This window comes from Aquarana catesbeiana, linkage group LG06 (assembly GCF_042186555.1).
Source record: "Aquarana catesbeiana isolate 2022-GZ linkage group LG06, ASM4218655v1, whole genome shotgun sequence".
Taxonomy (NCBI): Eukaryota; Metazoa; Chordata; class Amphibia; order Anura; family Ranidae; genus Aquarana; species Aquarana catesbeiana.
In genome coordinates this window covers 360,887,242-360,900,274 of record NC_133329.1, presented here as the reverse complement: position 1 = coordinate 360,900,274, position 13,033 = coordinate 360,887,242, and the positions used below count along the sequence as shown (strand labels likewise).

Genomic DNA, 13,033 nt, shown 5'->3' with positions numbered 1-13,033 from the left:
CTCCCGACACTGGAAGCCCGCTCTGTAGCCGTCTTTCGGCTATAGCGCGGGTGGAAAGTGTGGTAAAGCAGTGGTCATCAACTCCTGTCCTCAGGGCCCACTAACAGGCCAGGTTTTATGTATTCCCTTGGTGAGATGCAGACTAGAATACTGCAATCACTGAGCAGCAAATGATATCACCTGTGATGTATTTCAGTTTTCCTGCAAACCTGGCCTGTTAGTGGGCCCTGAGGACAGGGTTGATGATCACTGTTTAAAAGTGTATTTTTTCCCAAAATAAATTGCGTTTGCAAAACCGCTGCGCAAATACTGAGTGACGTAAAGAATTGCAATGACTGCTGTATTATTTTATTCTCTAGTGCCTCTGCTAAATATATATATATATATATATATATATATATATATATATATATATATATATATGTGTGTGTGTGTTTGGGGGTTCTAAGTAATTTTCTAGCAAAAAAACCAGAGATTTTTGAATATATGTGAGAAGTGTTAGAATTGGGCAAGGAAGTGGTTAATGAAAATGTTTTGCCTTTTCTTTTTGCAAGCTTTCATTGAGTTTGCTGTCATCTTCTGCTTCCTTCTCTCCAGCAAGGAAAGAGTTATTATCCCAGCCAGGCTGACAAGGTGAGGGCTGCTCTGCCGGCTCATTCACTGACACCATTTCCTCATATGTGGCTGCTTCTCAAGTTTCACTACAAGCAGGAGGGATAGGAGAAGTGCGCTGGCTGGGTGGGGAGAGTTCCACGTCTGCCGGGCTGCCACCTCCGCTCCGCTGGCGATCCGGGATAATAAGTCATGCGGAGGGCAGCGCTGGGAGGACAATGATGACGCTGCTGGGCAGCGCGGAGCCGAATCGCAGAGCAGCGCAGCAGGAGGGAGCCCAGCGCAGCGCAGCGCCGCAGCAGAGAGCCCATCGCCTGTCCTAGGAATGCCACGCAGGCAGCAGTGAGCCAGGCAGCCCAGGTGCCGGCTGTGTGACCAGCTTCAGCAGTAGTGGCCCCTGGCTCTGCCAGCCAGCAGCCCTCCAGGATGCACAGGGTAAGAAAGTACTTCCGAGGCAGTGGCAGAGCCCTGGCATTTATCTTTGTCGCCTCTGTCATCTGGCTGATCTTTGACATGGTAGCTCTGAGGTTCTCCTTTAACGAGACGAACAGCAAGCTGCACAGAGAGGAACTTTTCAAAAGGGAGCAGGGGGGCTCTGAGTCCTGGAAGCCCCCGGGAAGGGGCCGCGGCAAGTGGGGCAACGGTGGGCAGCCCTGGGGAGAAGACACCACCAAGCTTAAAGGGATATTCCACCCTCCTGGAGATGAATTGGGTAAGGTAGCTAATGCGGACTCGAAAGGTATGTTCAGGCAGAGGAAAAGGACTATGAAGCCTCTTGCGTTGGATAAAATGATCGCTCCGATGGGCGTACCTGGGACCAAGTTGTTCTCCCTTGGTCTGCATGGTCAGGAGCAATATAACAAGTTACAGGCAGCAAATGACACACAAAGGCTGGAGGCGAAAGTTCATCTGTCAAAAACTCCTGCAAAGGAGAATTTCATTATCAAGCAAAATATGACAGCTTCTGTTGTGAGGGAGGTGGAGGTACACAATGTGGACAAACTTGTAGAATCAGTGCAAGTCACAAAGAAGGTTGGTGATTTAGAGGTTCCTAAAATATTAAATGTCGAGGCCTCTAGAGATGTTGTGGGTGGCAGGGATGCAATAGGCTCTAAAGATGCATTGGAGGGCAAAGATGGTGGGGCCAAGGATGTAGGAGCCTCTAAAAATGGGCCTTCTCAGGTTCAAGGGGGGCTCAAGGATGCAGAAGCCTCTAAAAAGGCAGAGAACTCTAACCACACTGCGGAAACCAAGGATAATGAGATCTCTAAGATTCAAGGAGATGTTAAGGGTGCAGAAGCCTATAAAAATGCAGGGGAGCCTCTCGACCCTAAACTTGTTATAGTATCCAAGGATGAAGTAAAGGCCAAAGATGCAAGGGCTCCTGAACATGATGCAGTGGCCAAAGACATAGGAGACCTTAAGCCTGATATCAGAGCTTCCAAAGATAGTGATAAGGTCAAGGATTTAGGCGCTGCTGTAGGAGGAGCCAAAGATACTAGGGTCTCCAAGGTTGAAGTCAAGGACAAGGATGCAGAGGGTTCTAAGGTTCTAGTCAAGGAAAAGGATGGAGAGGTCTCTAAGGTTGTAGTCAAGGGTCAGGATGCAGAGGGCTCTAAGGTTGGAGGTAAGGACAAAGAGGCGAAGGCCGCTAAAGTTATAGTAAAGGAAAATAATGCACTAGACTCTAAAATTGCAGCAGAGGGCAAAGCTGCAGGAGGCTCAATAGACAAAGCAGAAGGTCCACCTTCTGCTACTTTAAAACTGGACAAATATAAAGAACAAAGCCTAGAAAAACAATATCCTGAAAAGTTCAACGTAATAGATGATGGACCTAATGCACTACCCGCCAACAATGGATCAGTCATCATTATAAAGAAAGCTGGTGAGCCCCAAGTTCAAGAGACAGTTAAAAAGTTAAACAATTCGAAGGACGCCATACTGCCAGCTACACACAGCGCGGGTGTTGATGTAAAAAACTCTAGGACTGGTTTCAAAGGAGGGCTTTTAGTAGAATCAGAGAATGAGGGCGTAAAAGGAACTTTGACAAAGAATATTACACATAAACTGGCCAATGTCAATATTAGTTCTTCCATTAATGCTGATGTGGAAAATAAACAGTTAATCCATCATGATCAAGAGAGCAGAGTGGCAGGAACCCGAATGCACAAAGTACGAACACTGGATGCAACAGTGAGACCAAGAGACCTCAAAGCACCCGGCCAGTTTGGGAAGCCTATGCAAGTTCCTAAAGACAAGGAGCAAGAGGCAAACAAGCGTTGGAAGGAAGGAAACTTTAACGTCTATCTGAGTGACATCATCCCTCTGGATCGAGCCATCGAGGACACCAGGCCAAAAGGGTAGGAGCTCTAAGTTCTCTCCTTTCACTCTTTTTTACTATAAATGTCAGCTTTGCAGCTCTCAGCATATCAATGAGACTAATGAGAACTGTAATTCAGTAAGAAGAAAAAAATTGTTCCAGTGTCGCGGGAGACTAGGCCATGACTATGCCGGGTGTTTATGTAGTGTAATGTTTAAAATGAAACTCCCATTTCACATATTACAAAAAAAAAAGTTAAAGTGAAACTAAGGGCAAAAGGTTTTTTTTTTTTTTTTTTCCATTTTGGATAGATTAAGCGAAGGTTAAACCCCCTCATTTTATTTTTTATTTTTTTTTTTTTAGTTCTTTTTTTCTATCTGTTCTCCATTGGGGATATTTTGCCTTTACTTCCTGTCCCATAACCCCAGCAAGAAGTGAGAAGAGATCCCTATAAAGCAGGGGTCTCCAAACTTTCTATATAAGACCAGTGTACTGACCTTCAGACTTTATGGGTAAGTAGAAAATACCTTGGCGGTATTTATCGGAGTAAACAATACCCCATAATTGGCATTTGATGGTAGGAATAGTGCCCCATCATTAGTGTGAGTGCAAGGAATAGTGCTCCATCATTGGTGTGAGTGCAAGGAATAGTGCTCCATCATTGGTGTGAGTGCAAGGAATAGTGCTCCATCATTGGTGTCAGTGGGAGCAATAGTGCTCCATCATTGGTGTCAGTGGGAGCAATAGTGCTCCATCATTGGTGTCAGTGGGAGCAATAGTGCTCCATCATTGGTGTCGGTGGGAGCAATAGTGCTCCATCATTGGCGTCGGTGGGAGCAATAGTGCTCCATCATTGGCGTCGGTGGGAGCAATAGTGCTCCATCATTGGTGTCGGTGGGAGCAATAGTACTCCATCATTGGTGTCGGTGGGAGCAATAGTGCTCCATCATTGGTGTCGGTGGGAGCAATAGTGCTCCATCATTAGTGTCGGTGGGAGCAATAGTGCTCCATCATTGGTGTCGGTGGGAGCAATAGTGCTCCATCATTGGTGTCGGTGGGAGCAATAGTGCTCCATCATTGGTGTCGGTGGGAGCAGTGCTCCATCATTGGTGTCGGTGGGAGCAGTGCTCCATCATTGGTGTCGGTGGGAGCAGTGCTCCATCATTGGTGTCGGTGGGAGCAATAGTGCTCCATCATTGGTGTCAATAAAAGGAATAGTGCCCCCGCATTGGTGTCAGTGCAAGGAATAGTATCTGATTATTGGTGTCAGTGAGAGGAATAGTGCCCAAGCATTGGTGTCAGTGGGGGCTGTGGTGCTCCATCATTGGTGTCAGTGAGAGCAATAGTGCTCCATCATTGGTGTCAGTGGAAGGAACAGTGTCTCATCATTGGTGTCGGTGGGAGGAATAGTGCCGTATTGTTGGTCACAGTAGGGGGAATAGTGACCCAAGGACCAGATAAAGGCAAGCGGAGAACCACATCTGGCCCCCAGGCTGCAGTTTGCAGAGACCATTGCTATAAAATGAGGGGATCCCTGGTTGTCAATGGGGTCGCCAGGACAAGAGAGGATGAATCTCCCTAATGGGGACATAGACAGCAATAACAGGTGTTCTAATCCCTTTCCACTCTATTCAAAGCTAAAAAAAATATTGTCATTAGTTCTACTAAAGGCCGGTAAAAAGACACCATTTACTCCACAGGGTGAGTTCAGGGACTTGCACCCACATGTCATATTGGGACACAGCAGCTCTGTCCATGCAGCCACATGTCCCCATAGACTTCTGTGGACTGCTGACAAGAGGATGCATGCAACACCTGTGCATCCTCGTTCTGGGAAAAACGGGGCACACAGTCAAGCGCCCCTTGTGACTGGACCCTTTAAAAATAAGTAAATATATGTTTAAACAACTAACAGAACCTGAATGTTGTTTTTAGCCTCCTGTCATCCCTTTTACACAGCACTGTGGGAGAGGGAGGGGCAAAGCATGGATCCAATCAGGTTCTGGTGTGTGTGTGCCTATGTGCTAACAGGGAACACACTAACAGGAGGTAAAAGCAGAATAATCCGAGATGATGGGTGTTGTTTGCTCCTTATTTGTCCAGTCAGCAAGCAGAGAGGTGACACCCCTGACAGAGAAAGAAGTGTCATCCTCCTGGCTGTGCTATTGGACAGAGATGTATGAATCATTAAAGTGACTGGAAAGAATTTAAAGCCCAACTCCGGGAAATGTAAAAAATATCCCTTGCAGTGGGGTTGTCCCAGCACTGGAAGGATTCATTGTTTTATTCTAGGGAAGAAGAGACGTGCCTGTACATACCTGATCCTCCGCTCCCCTGGCAGGTGGCACTCCCCCACCCTCTGGCAGTGGACTGTCCCTGGGTATCATCATATCCAATTTGTACCCTGCATTGGTCTTGATGACCTCAGGACCTTAGATCGCTGGGGCACGGCGGAGAAGACACTACGGGGACCGGTCTGCAGCAATGGAGGACCAGGTAGGTGGATTTTCCTTAACCACTCCCCTAGACCTAAATGAGCTGCTAACAATTGCAGTGCAGGTGCAGCCCCACGATCCAAAGGGATCGTTTTTATGTGTCCTGGAGTTGGGCTTTAAAAGCATACCTGTATTTTTTTTTTTTTTCTTTTAGCAGATCATATACCTGTATTTTAACTGTGTAGTGACCGGGAGTTCTCTTATTTATCTACTGAATTGAGCCAGGGGGCCCATTTCTTCACATACAGCACACCTCCCAACATTTTGAGATGGGAATGAGGGACACCTACTAGCAAACGTATGTAGGCATAAGACACGCCCCCTGCCACACCCCCTTAAAGGAGAATTAACAAAAAAAAAAAGTTAATTAAATCCACAAGGGTTTTTTTTTCTTATCACTACTATTCCTTTATATTGGCTTTTTAAAATTTACAAGCAGCTATTTAGAATTTGGATGAAAAGTTTAGCGCTGGGAAACACTTTTTGAAAGATATAAAGTGTGCTTTATACACAACTATATAGAGCAGACCAAAATGAGGAGGATGAGGGACAGAGGGACATTGCTCCAAATCAGGGACAGTCCCTTGAAATCAGGGACAGTTGGGAGCTATGCATATAACACTGTAGCACATGTTATAGGTTTTTATATCCATTTTACTGTGGAATATATAGGCAGCCTGTAAAAGGGTTCCACCCATTAACCACTTCAAGACCAGGCCTATTTCTGACACCTGTTGTTTACAAGTGAAAATCTGTATTTTTTTGCTAGAAAATTACTTAGAATCCCAAAACATTATATGTAATTTTTTAGCAGAGACCCTAGAGAATAAAATGGCGGTCATTGCAATATTTTATGTCGCACTGTATTTGCGAAGCGGTCTTTCAAACACAATTTTTTTGGGAAAAATACACTTTAATTTTAAAAAAATACTAAACAGTAAAGTTCTCATTTTTGTATAATGTGAAAGATGATGTTACACCGAGTAAATAGATACCTAACATGTCATGCTCTAAAATTGTGCATGCTTGTGGAATGGCGACAAACTATGGTACTTAAAAATCTCCATAGACGATGCTTTAAAAAAATGTAACGGTTACCTGTTTAGAGTTACAGAGGAGGCCTTGTGCTAGAATTATTGCTCTCGCTGTAATGATCTCGGCGATACCTCACAGTGTGATGAACACTGCTTACATATGTGTTTTCTTTGGCGCGCAAGCACAAAGGGACAGGGCACTTTAAAAAAAAAAAAAAAAAAAGTCATATTTATTTTATTTTTTTACTGTCCCTTCAAAAAAAAATTCTGATCAGTTTTATTGCAGTCACAAGGAATGTAAAAATCGCTTGTGACAGTAATAGGCAATGACAGGTACTCTTTATGGAGGGATCTGGGTCTAAAAGACCCCAAACCACTTCTATGCACTTCAAAGTATTCAAAAGGCCAAAATCTGCATTTTTGAATACTGTGGATTTTTTTAAAATCTGGCACTATTGGCTGCCAAGTAAACCAGAAGTGACATCACTTCCAGGTTACTACATCGGAGACCCGATCAAAGCCAAATCCAGCTTTGTTCACGACTCAAGCCAGCCGGTGGACATCCTGGCTGGGGGCTTGAGGCTCCCCATGGGACGGGAGACCTGAGCGGAAGGTAGTGGGAGGGGGGGGGGGTAACATCCCCTCTCGCTGCTTTGCTGCATCTGCTCTAAAAAAACAGTAATGAGGCATCAACCCGGTACAACCACTTCAGTAAAATGACATACAAGTATGTCATTTTGCAGGAAGTGGTTAAAGTAGAACTAAATGCAAACCTTTTTTTTCCATTTGGATAGAGTAAAAGAGGGTTATAACTCCTGTCAGTGGTGTTTTTTTTTTTTTTGTTTTTTTTTTTGCCACTGGGGAGATTTCCCTTCACTTCCTGTCCTATAGCAAAAACAGGAAGTGAGTGAAAATCAACATTTTTTTTATTTTTTTTTTCTCTCTACAGATTCAGTCACATTGCTTACTTCTAATGAAGTATGTCCCACAATGTGCGGGCTCCTGGATTCTGAAGAAATCTTCTGTGCAGGGATGCCCCGTCCTCTTCCTGTCTTTGAACTTCTGGCATTGTGGGGGTTAACAGTTTCAGGTCTTTGGGCCGAGCTGCACTAAAGATGATCCGACGGGGTCCACTCCTGCCTTTGTATCCATTGAGATAAATGTGTTCACTGGTTACACTGCATGTAACATGATTTCTGAATGGGGGAGAGAATCCTGTGACCGATCAGACTCTCCCCTGTGTAATTGGGCAGTGTAGTCAAGGAAAGAACTTTTCTCTATGGAGGAGATGGCAAGAAGGGAGCGTGTCCCCATTGGATCATTCTTAGTGCAAGATACTTTCGGTCAAGTACTCACCGATACTTTGCGGTGCCATTTGCGTCAATACAAAATGGGCGCAAATCACACTGCAAAGATTTGCATGCGATGTGAACAGGAATGCAGTGCGATTCCTGCCTGAATCGCATGTGATTTTCCCCCATTGCTCCTGTGTGTGTATAGAAAGGGAAAAGTGGGCAGTTTATTAAAAATGTTAGAACTCCCATTAACTATGGTTCAATTACAAAATCTGCATAGGTGTCCTGGTCCCGCAGATGATAGAAAATCACGGCTGCTGGAGATGCTCACAGAGCTGGAGGAGGCTGAAATTCCGGGCCCCTTGTGGGTATAGGGCATAAGTGATGTCAGCTTGGGGGGGTGGACCACCTATTCATCTCCTCCAGTCCTGTGAGCACTTACAGCAGCTGTGATTTTCTATCATCGGCGTGACCGGGACACCTATGCAGATTTTCCATTTGAACCGTTCTTAAAGATGAACTGCAGTCTGCTCACATAATTTGTAATAAAAAAATCTTTGCCATTCTAAAGCTTCCCTCCAACCACTTTGCATATATTTTTTTTATACTGTGACTCTGTACTTACCAAATATGCTACAGAAATCTCCCTCCACTGCATCCATTTTACCTGTGGGCAACTGAAGCTGCTGCGTTTTCACTTCCTGGATTTACACAGACACACACATCCAGCTCTCATTGTCCCTCTTATTAATCATCCCTTCCTGGCTAGCTCTCACAAGAGTGAGAGAGAGCTGTGCATGATGTCATAAGCCTAGGCTTTTTACCAGACAAGAAACAGAAAGTGGACTCTATAAGGTATTTACTGGCAGAAAAAAATGTTTTACTATCCATTTGACTACCATTTTACTATATATTGTTTTAAAACAACAAAGGCAGAGGATTTAATAGATGAAAAAATGACTGATGTTCCGTTTTAATGTTAGCAGGACATTTTTAAAAACTGCCCACTAGATGGCGCTTTCCCTTTTTATACACACACATACAGGAGCGATGGGGGAAATTGAATGCGATTCGGACAGGAATTGCACCGCATTCCTGTTCAAATCGCATGTGATTCTATGCAGTGTGATTTGCGCCCATTCATTTTGTATTGACGCAAATTGCACTGCAAAGTATCAGTTTCGGTATTTGGAGCATTTTCATGAGTACTCGTGAAAATGTCCATTATCAGCACTGAAACAAGTATCGGTATATCCCTAGTTAACAACTACAGCGGCACCAGAAGTCTTAGACAGGAAGAGGACAGGGCATCCTTTCACCGAAGAACCAGCAGCCTGCACATCGTGGGACATACTTCACTACAGGTAAGTAATATGACTATATCTGGAGAGAAAAAATACATATTTGGCTAAACTTCAGCTTTAAGGGCTGATTTACACCAGAATTTCACAGGGACGTGATCTGTTTTCCTGTGCGATTCCTGCGCATTCTCCTGCAGTACGGTTTTGCAGAGTGCACCGGAACGCACAAAAAGTAGTGTGTGCACTACTTTAAAAAAAACACGCTACACCAAATCGCATGGTACTGCGGTACGATGTGGTCTGGTGCCCAAAAAATGCACTGCGTTTGTAACCTGTGTTTGGGGTGCCATTAACATTATATTGGCACCCGCAGCAGATCGTGAAGGCAGTGCATTTTGGACGCAGTGCGGGAAACGCGGAATGTGCCTTTCCTGCATTGTGTTCTGGTGTTCCTAAAGGCAGAAGAATACAGCAGTGGGTCAGTCTGCGATAAGCTACATTAAAAAAAAAAAAGTCCACACAGTTAGATTGATGTACAGATCTACAAAAAGTAGCACAACCCAGGAGTTTGACAGTTGGAATAGTTTAAAGTTGGTCACACTTAGCAGGATTTTGGTTAGTTTGACTTTATTGGTGACTGCATAGTGGGCAGCCCATCATTTGGATATTTCATGTATGACACAAATGCATTTATTACTATTTATTAAAAAAATCTATATTTTACACAAAAAAATCATGATATTGGTGTCACCTCTAGTGACCTGCACTTCATACCAGCAGCAGTTTGTTCCCCTTCCCACCGTAACAGAATCTGTATTTTCGAAATATTAAACTTGGATCCTAATGTTTTACAGGAGAACTTCAAGTTACACTCATCCCCCCCCCCCTCCCCCCCTCTTGTGACATATTTGGCACATTTTTTAGGTGGAGAGGGGGAGTAGGTACCTGGTTTTGATAGGTACCTGCTCCCACCTACACTCGGATCGCCTAGGTGATCTGGAAGTTTAATTTTCACATACCTGACTGAAGCTCCTCTTAAAGTTGAAATTTCTGCAAAGCATCCTGGCTGTGGTGATGTGTACTCACTCCTTTGGCCACTATGTAAATTTGGAGGTGGGTGGTAAAAATAATCAACCGTTTTTCAGCTACCAGTGTGAACTTTGCCTAAGGGGATGAAATGTACCCCCTACCCCCCCAGAATGGCTTCCATCTACCGGTACGTAATTATTTACAATTACCGGTATTCCCACTCCTGAGAGTCCCCGCCACAAAGTCCGTCTAGATATAGTGACATCATCCCTTATGTCCTGAATTGTTGATATTATTATTTTTACTATTGAACATTGGTAAAGGAGAGATAATGTAATTATATCTGTGTATCTGCATACTGTGCACAATGCAGATCCAACTTCTGAAGGTAAAGTTAATATTCACACAGAGTTTTCACAGCTGCTATCTAGGGATTTTTTAACAGCTCTACTTCTAAGGTTTAAAGTAAAATGATTTAAAACTACTTATGTATATGTTTACTTTATAGTTTGTTTTTATTTCACTTTTACATTTTAGTGAATGTGTACATACAGTATGTATGTGTATAGTATCAGAAACCTTGTCAAAACAGAGCAATGACTGAGATCAACACCTAAACTGACCTACTTCATGCTTCTCTGTGTCGTGTCTATTTATATCACCCATATGTGTACAGAGAGACCGCTAAACTGGTGGGAAAAAAATATTTTACAAATATGCGGTAGGGCTCGTTCAAATCTGCAGACAAGCTTTAGGTGTATAAAGTACACATGCATGCTTTGTATAGGGAATTGTGATGTTACAACACACTGAATAGCTTACTTTTTTATGTATAATCTTTGTTTTTCAAAAAAGTAACATGGTACATCATTGAGTAATGAAGACTTATAGGTACAAGTCACTTACAAACATATAAGAGAAATAAACAGGATTGAATACATCAAGTTGTGGTTCATCAGGAGAACAATTCCCATACATAGAGAAAAGATCATGACAAGTTCAAATCTAATAGGAGGGGGGGACCCCATTAGAGTATGTTGTTGGCCATAAAAGATGTCAATACCAACCCTGTGATCGTATAAATATATCCTATGGCTGGCACGTAGTTACTACATAATTGTGGGTATTGTGAAATAGCAAACAGAAGAGAGAGCGTGAGGAAGAAATAGGAGGAAAAGACGGAGAAGAAAGAGAGAGAACAAAAAAAGAAGTGGGGGTACGGACGAGTAGGGGGGGGGGGATGGGTATGAAGGGGTGATCCAGGGCTCCGCATTCAGAATTAGAGGATGTGACCAAAGGTTTTAGGGGGTGCTGGCGACAACTGTCACTCCCAGGTACTGAGAAAATGCAGCTGAGCTTCCGAAACATTTCCATTGCAGCCATGCGACTGGAAGCCTCTCAAGTTTCTCTTCAGCTTTTATCATCTGTTCCATGAATTGCGTCTCACCCATTTCACAAAGCCGTTCTGCCATAGAAGGGCAGGTTAGTTTATGACATATTCATGTTTTCAGGGTTCTGGCTGCCGTAAGCACGACGTGACACATTAAATCTTTCAGATAGCATTTAAAGGACTCAGGGAGTATCGCTAAAAGAGAAATACGAACATCAGGTTGTAACGAGGCATTCATAATCTTGGTTTAAATCTGGAAAATGTTTGACCAGAAGGGGTCCAATAGGGGACAGGTGGCCAACACATGAATCATGGTCCCAGGTGCTGTCAAGCACCTCCAGCATTTATCTGAGTTGCTGGGATCCATCGCATGGAGATCTGTAGGGCATTTGTACCAATGAGAGATAATCTTGTAGTTATGTTCCTGATGTTTAACAGAAATAGAAAGTTTATGTGTAAACAAGAGAGACCTATTCCAGTCTGAAGGAGATATGGAAGTCCCCAGGTTGGAAGCCCATCTGGCCCAAAAAGAAGGGGTCTCAGAGAAAATCATTGACAAGAGCAATTTATATATCATGGACAGCACATCTGTCAGGCTCTGCTCCTGAAACTAAAATGTCTCAAATTCTGTGAGAGGTCTGTTCAGAGAAGAGATGGTGTTGAGAGTCTGAATAAAAGTATGAAGTGGGTGTCTTTGTGGCCATACTGACCTATTGGTGAGTAGCTGATGTGTAATGGATTGCGCTGATGGGATGTTATCATTGACCAAAGTCTGGACTATTCTAGTGATGTCCCAAGATTTCCTTAACAGGAAGGTGGGAGTGCAGAGAACCAGGGGGGGAAGTCCACGTTAGAAATAAGAGGGGTCATGGGGCCTATTTATTTGGATAAAGATTGTTTATATAACAAAGTGTCCCATACTTATAGGGTGAAGGATATGTCTTCGCTATGAGGGCGCCGCTGAGGACCTATCAAGGGTAGAGATCTGAGTTTTAAGTATATGATATCCTCTTTTAAGATCACTCATTATTTAGAGGCAGTATTATGGAACCAGTCGACCATTCTCGTAAGAGAGGCCGTTTTAAAGTACCGTAAGTGGTAATATCTGGGAAGGCAAGGCCACCAGCCAACTTAGGATTGGTAAGGGTGGGTCTGCTAATACGGGAGGATTTGTGGACCCAAATAAAGGATTTTATTGCTTTCTGAAGTACGACAAGTGCTTTCCTAGGAGGTGTAAGTGGGATAGCTTAAATTACATAGAGCAATTTGGGTAAAAAGTGAATGGTTATATTAATCTTGCCTATCCATGAAAAGGAGGATTTCACGTACATTTTGAGAAACTGTTGGGTAGAATGGAGTATCCTGGAGTAGTTCAATTTAAGTAGTAGAAGTAGTTTAGAAAGATCTTGAGGGATGTGGATCCCTAGATATCTGATGATGATGGGTTACTTCCCCTGAGGGGGATTACACTGACCTTTTGTTTGTGGAGAGAGTTCGGGATCTGGGATCGCTTGGTGGGAGCATTGAGTCCTCTGGTGTTGAGAGAACATAGTATGA

General features: G+C 43.6%; 1 protein-coding gene across 1 annotated transcript in view; it reads left to right on the top strand.

Annotated features, from left to right (window-relative positions):
- The first annotated feature begins 634 nt into the window (after positions 1-634).
- The window catches only part of GALNT5 (polypeptide N-acetylgalactosaminyltransferase 5), a 76,926-nt gene continuing 64,527 nt past the window's right edge, over positions 635-13,033 (top strand). Inside the window, exon 1 of the mRNA XM_073634129.1 lies at positions 635-2,972. Coding sequence (XP_073490230.1) covers positions 1,039-2,972 — 1,934 coding nt within the window. The 5' untranslated portion in view covers positions 635-1,038. The remainder of the gene's footprint in view (positions 2,973-13,033) is intronic.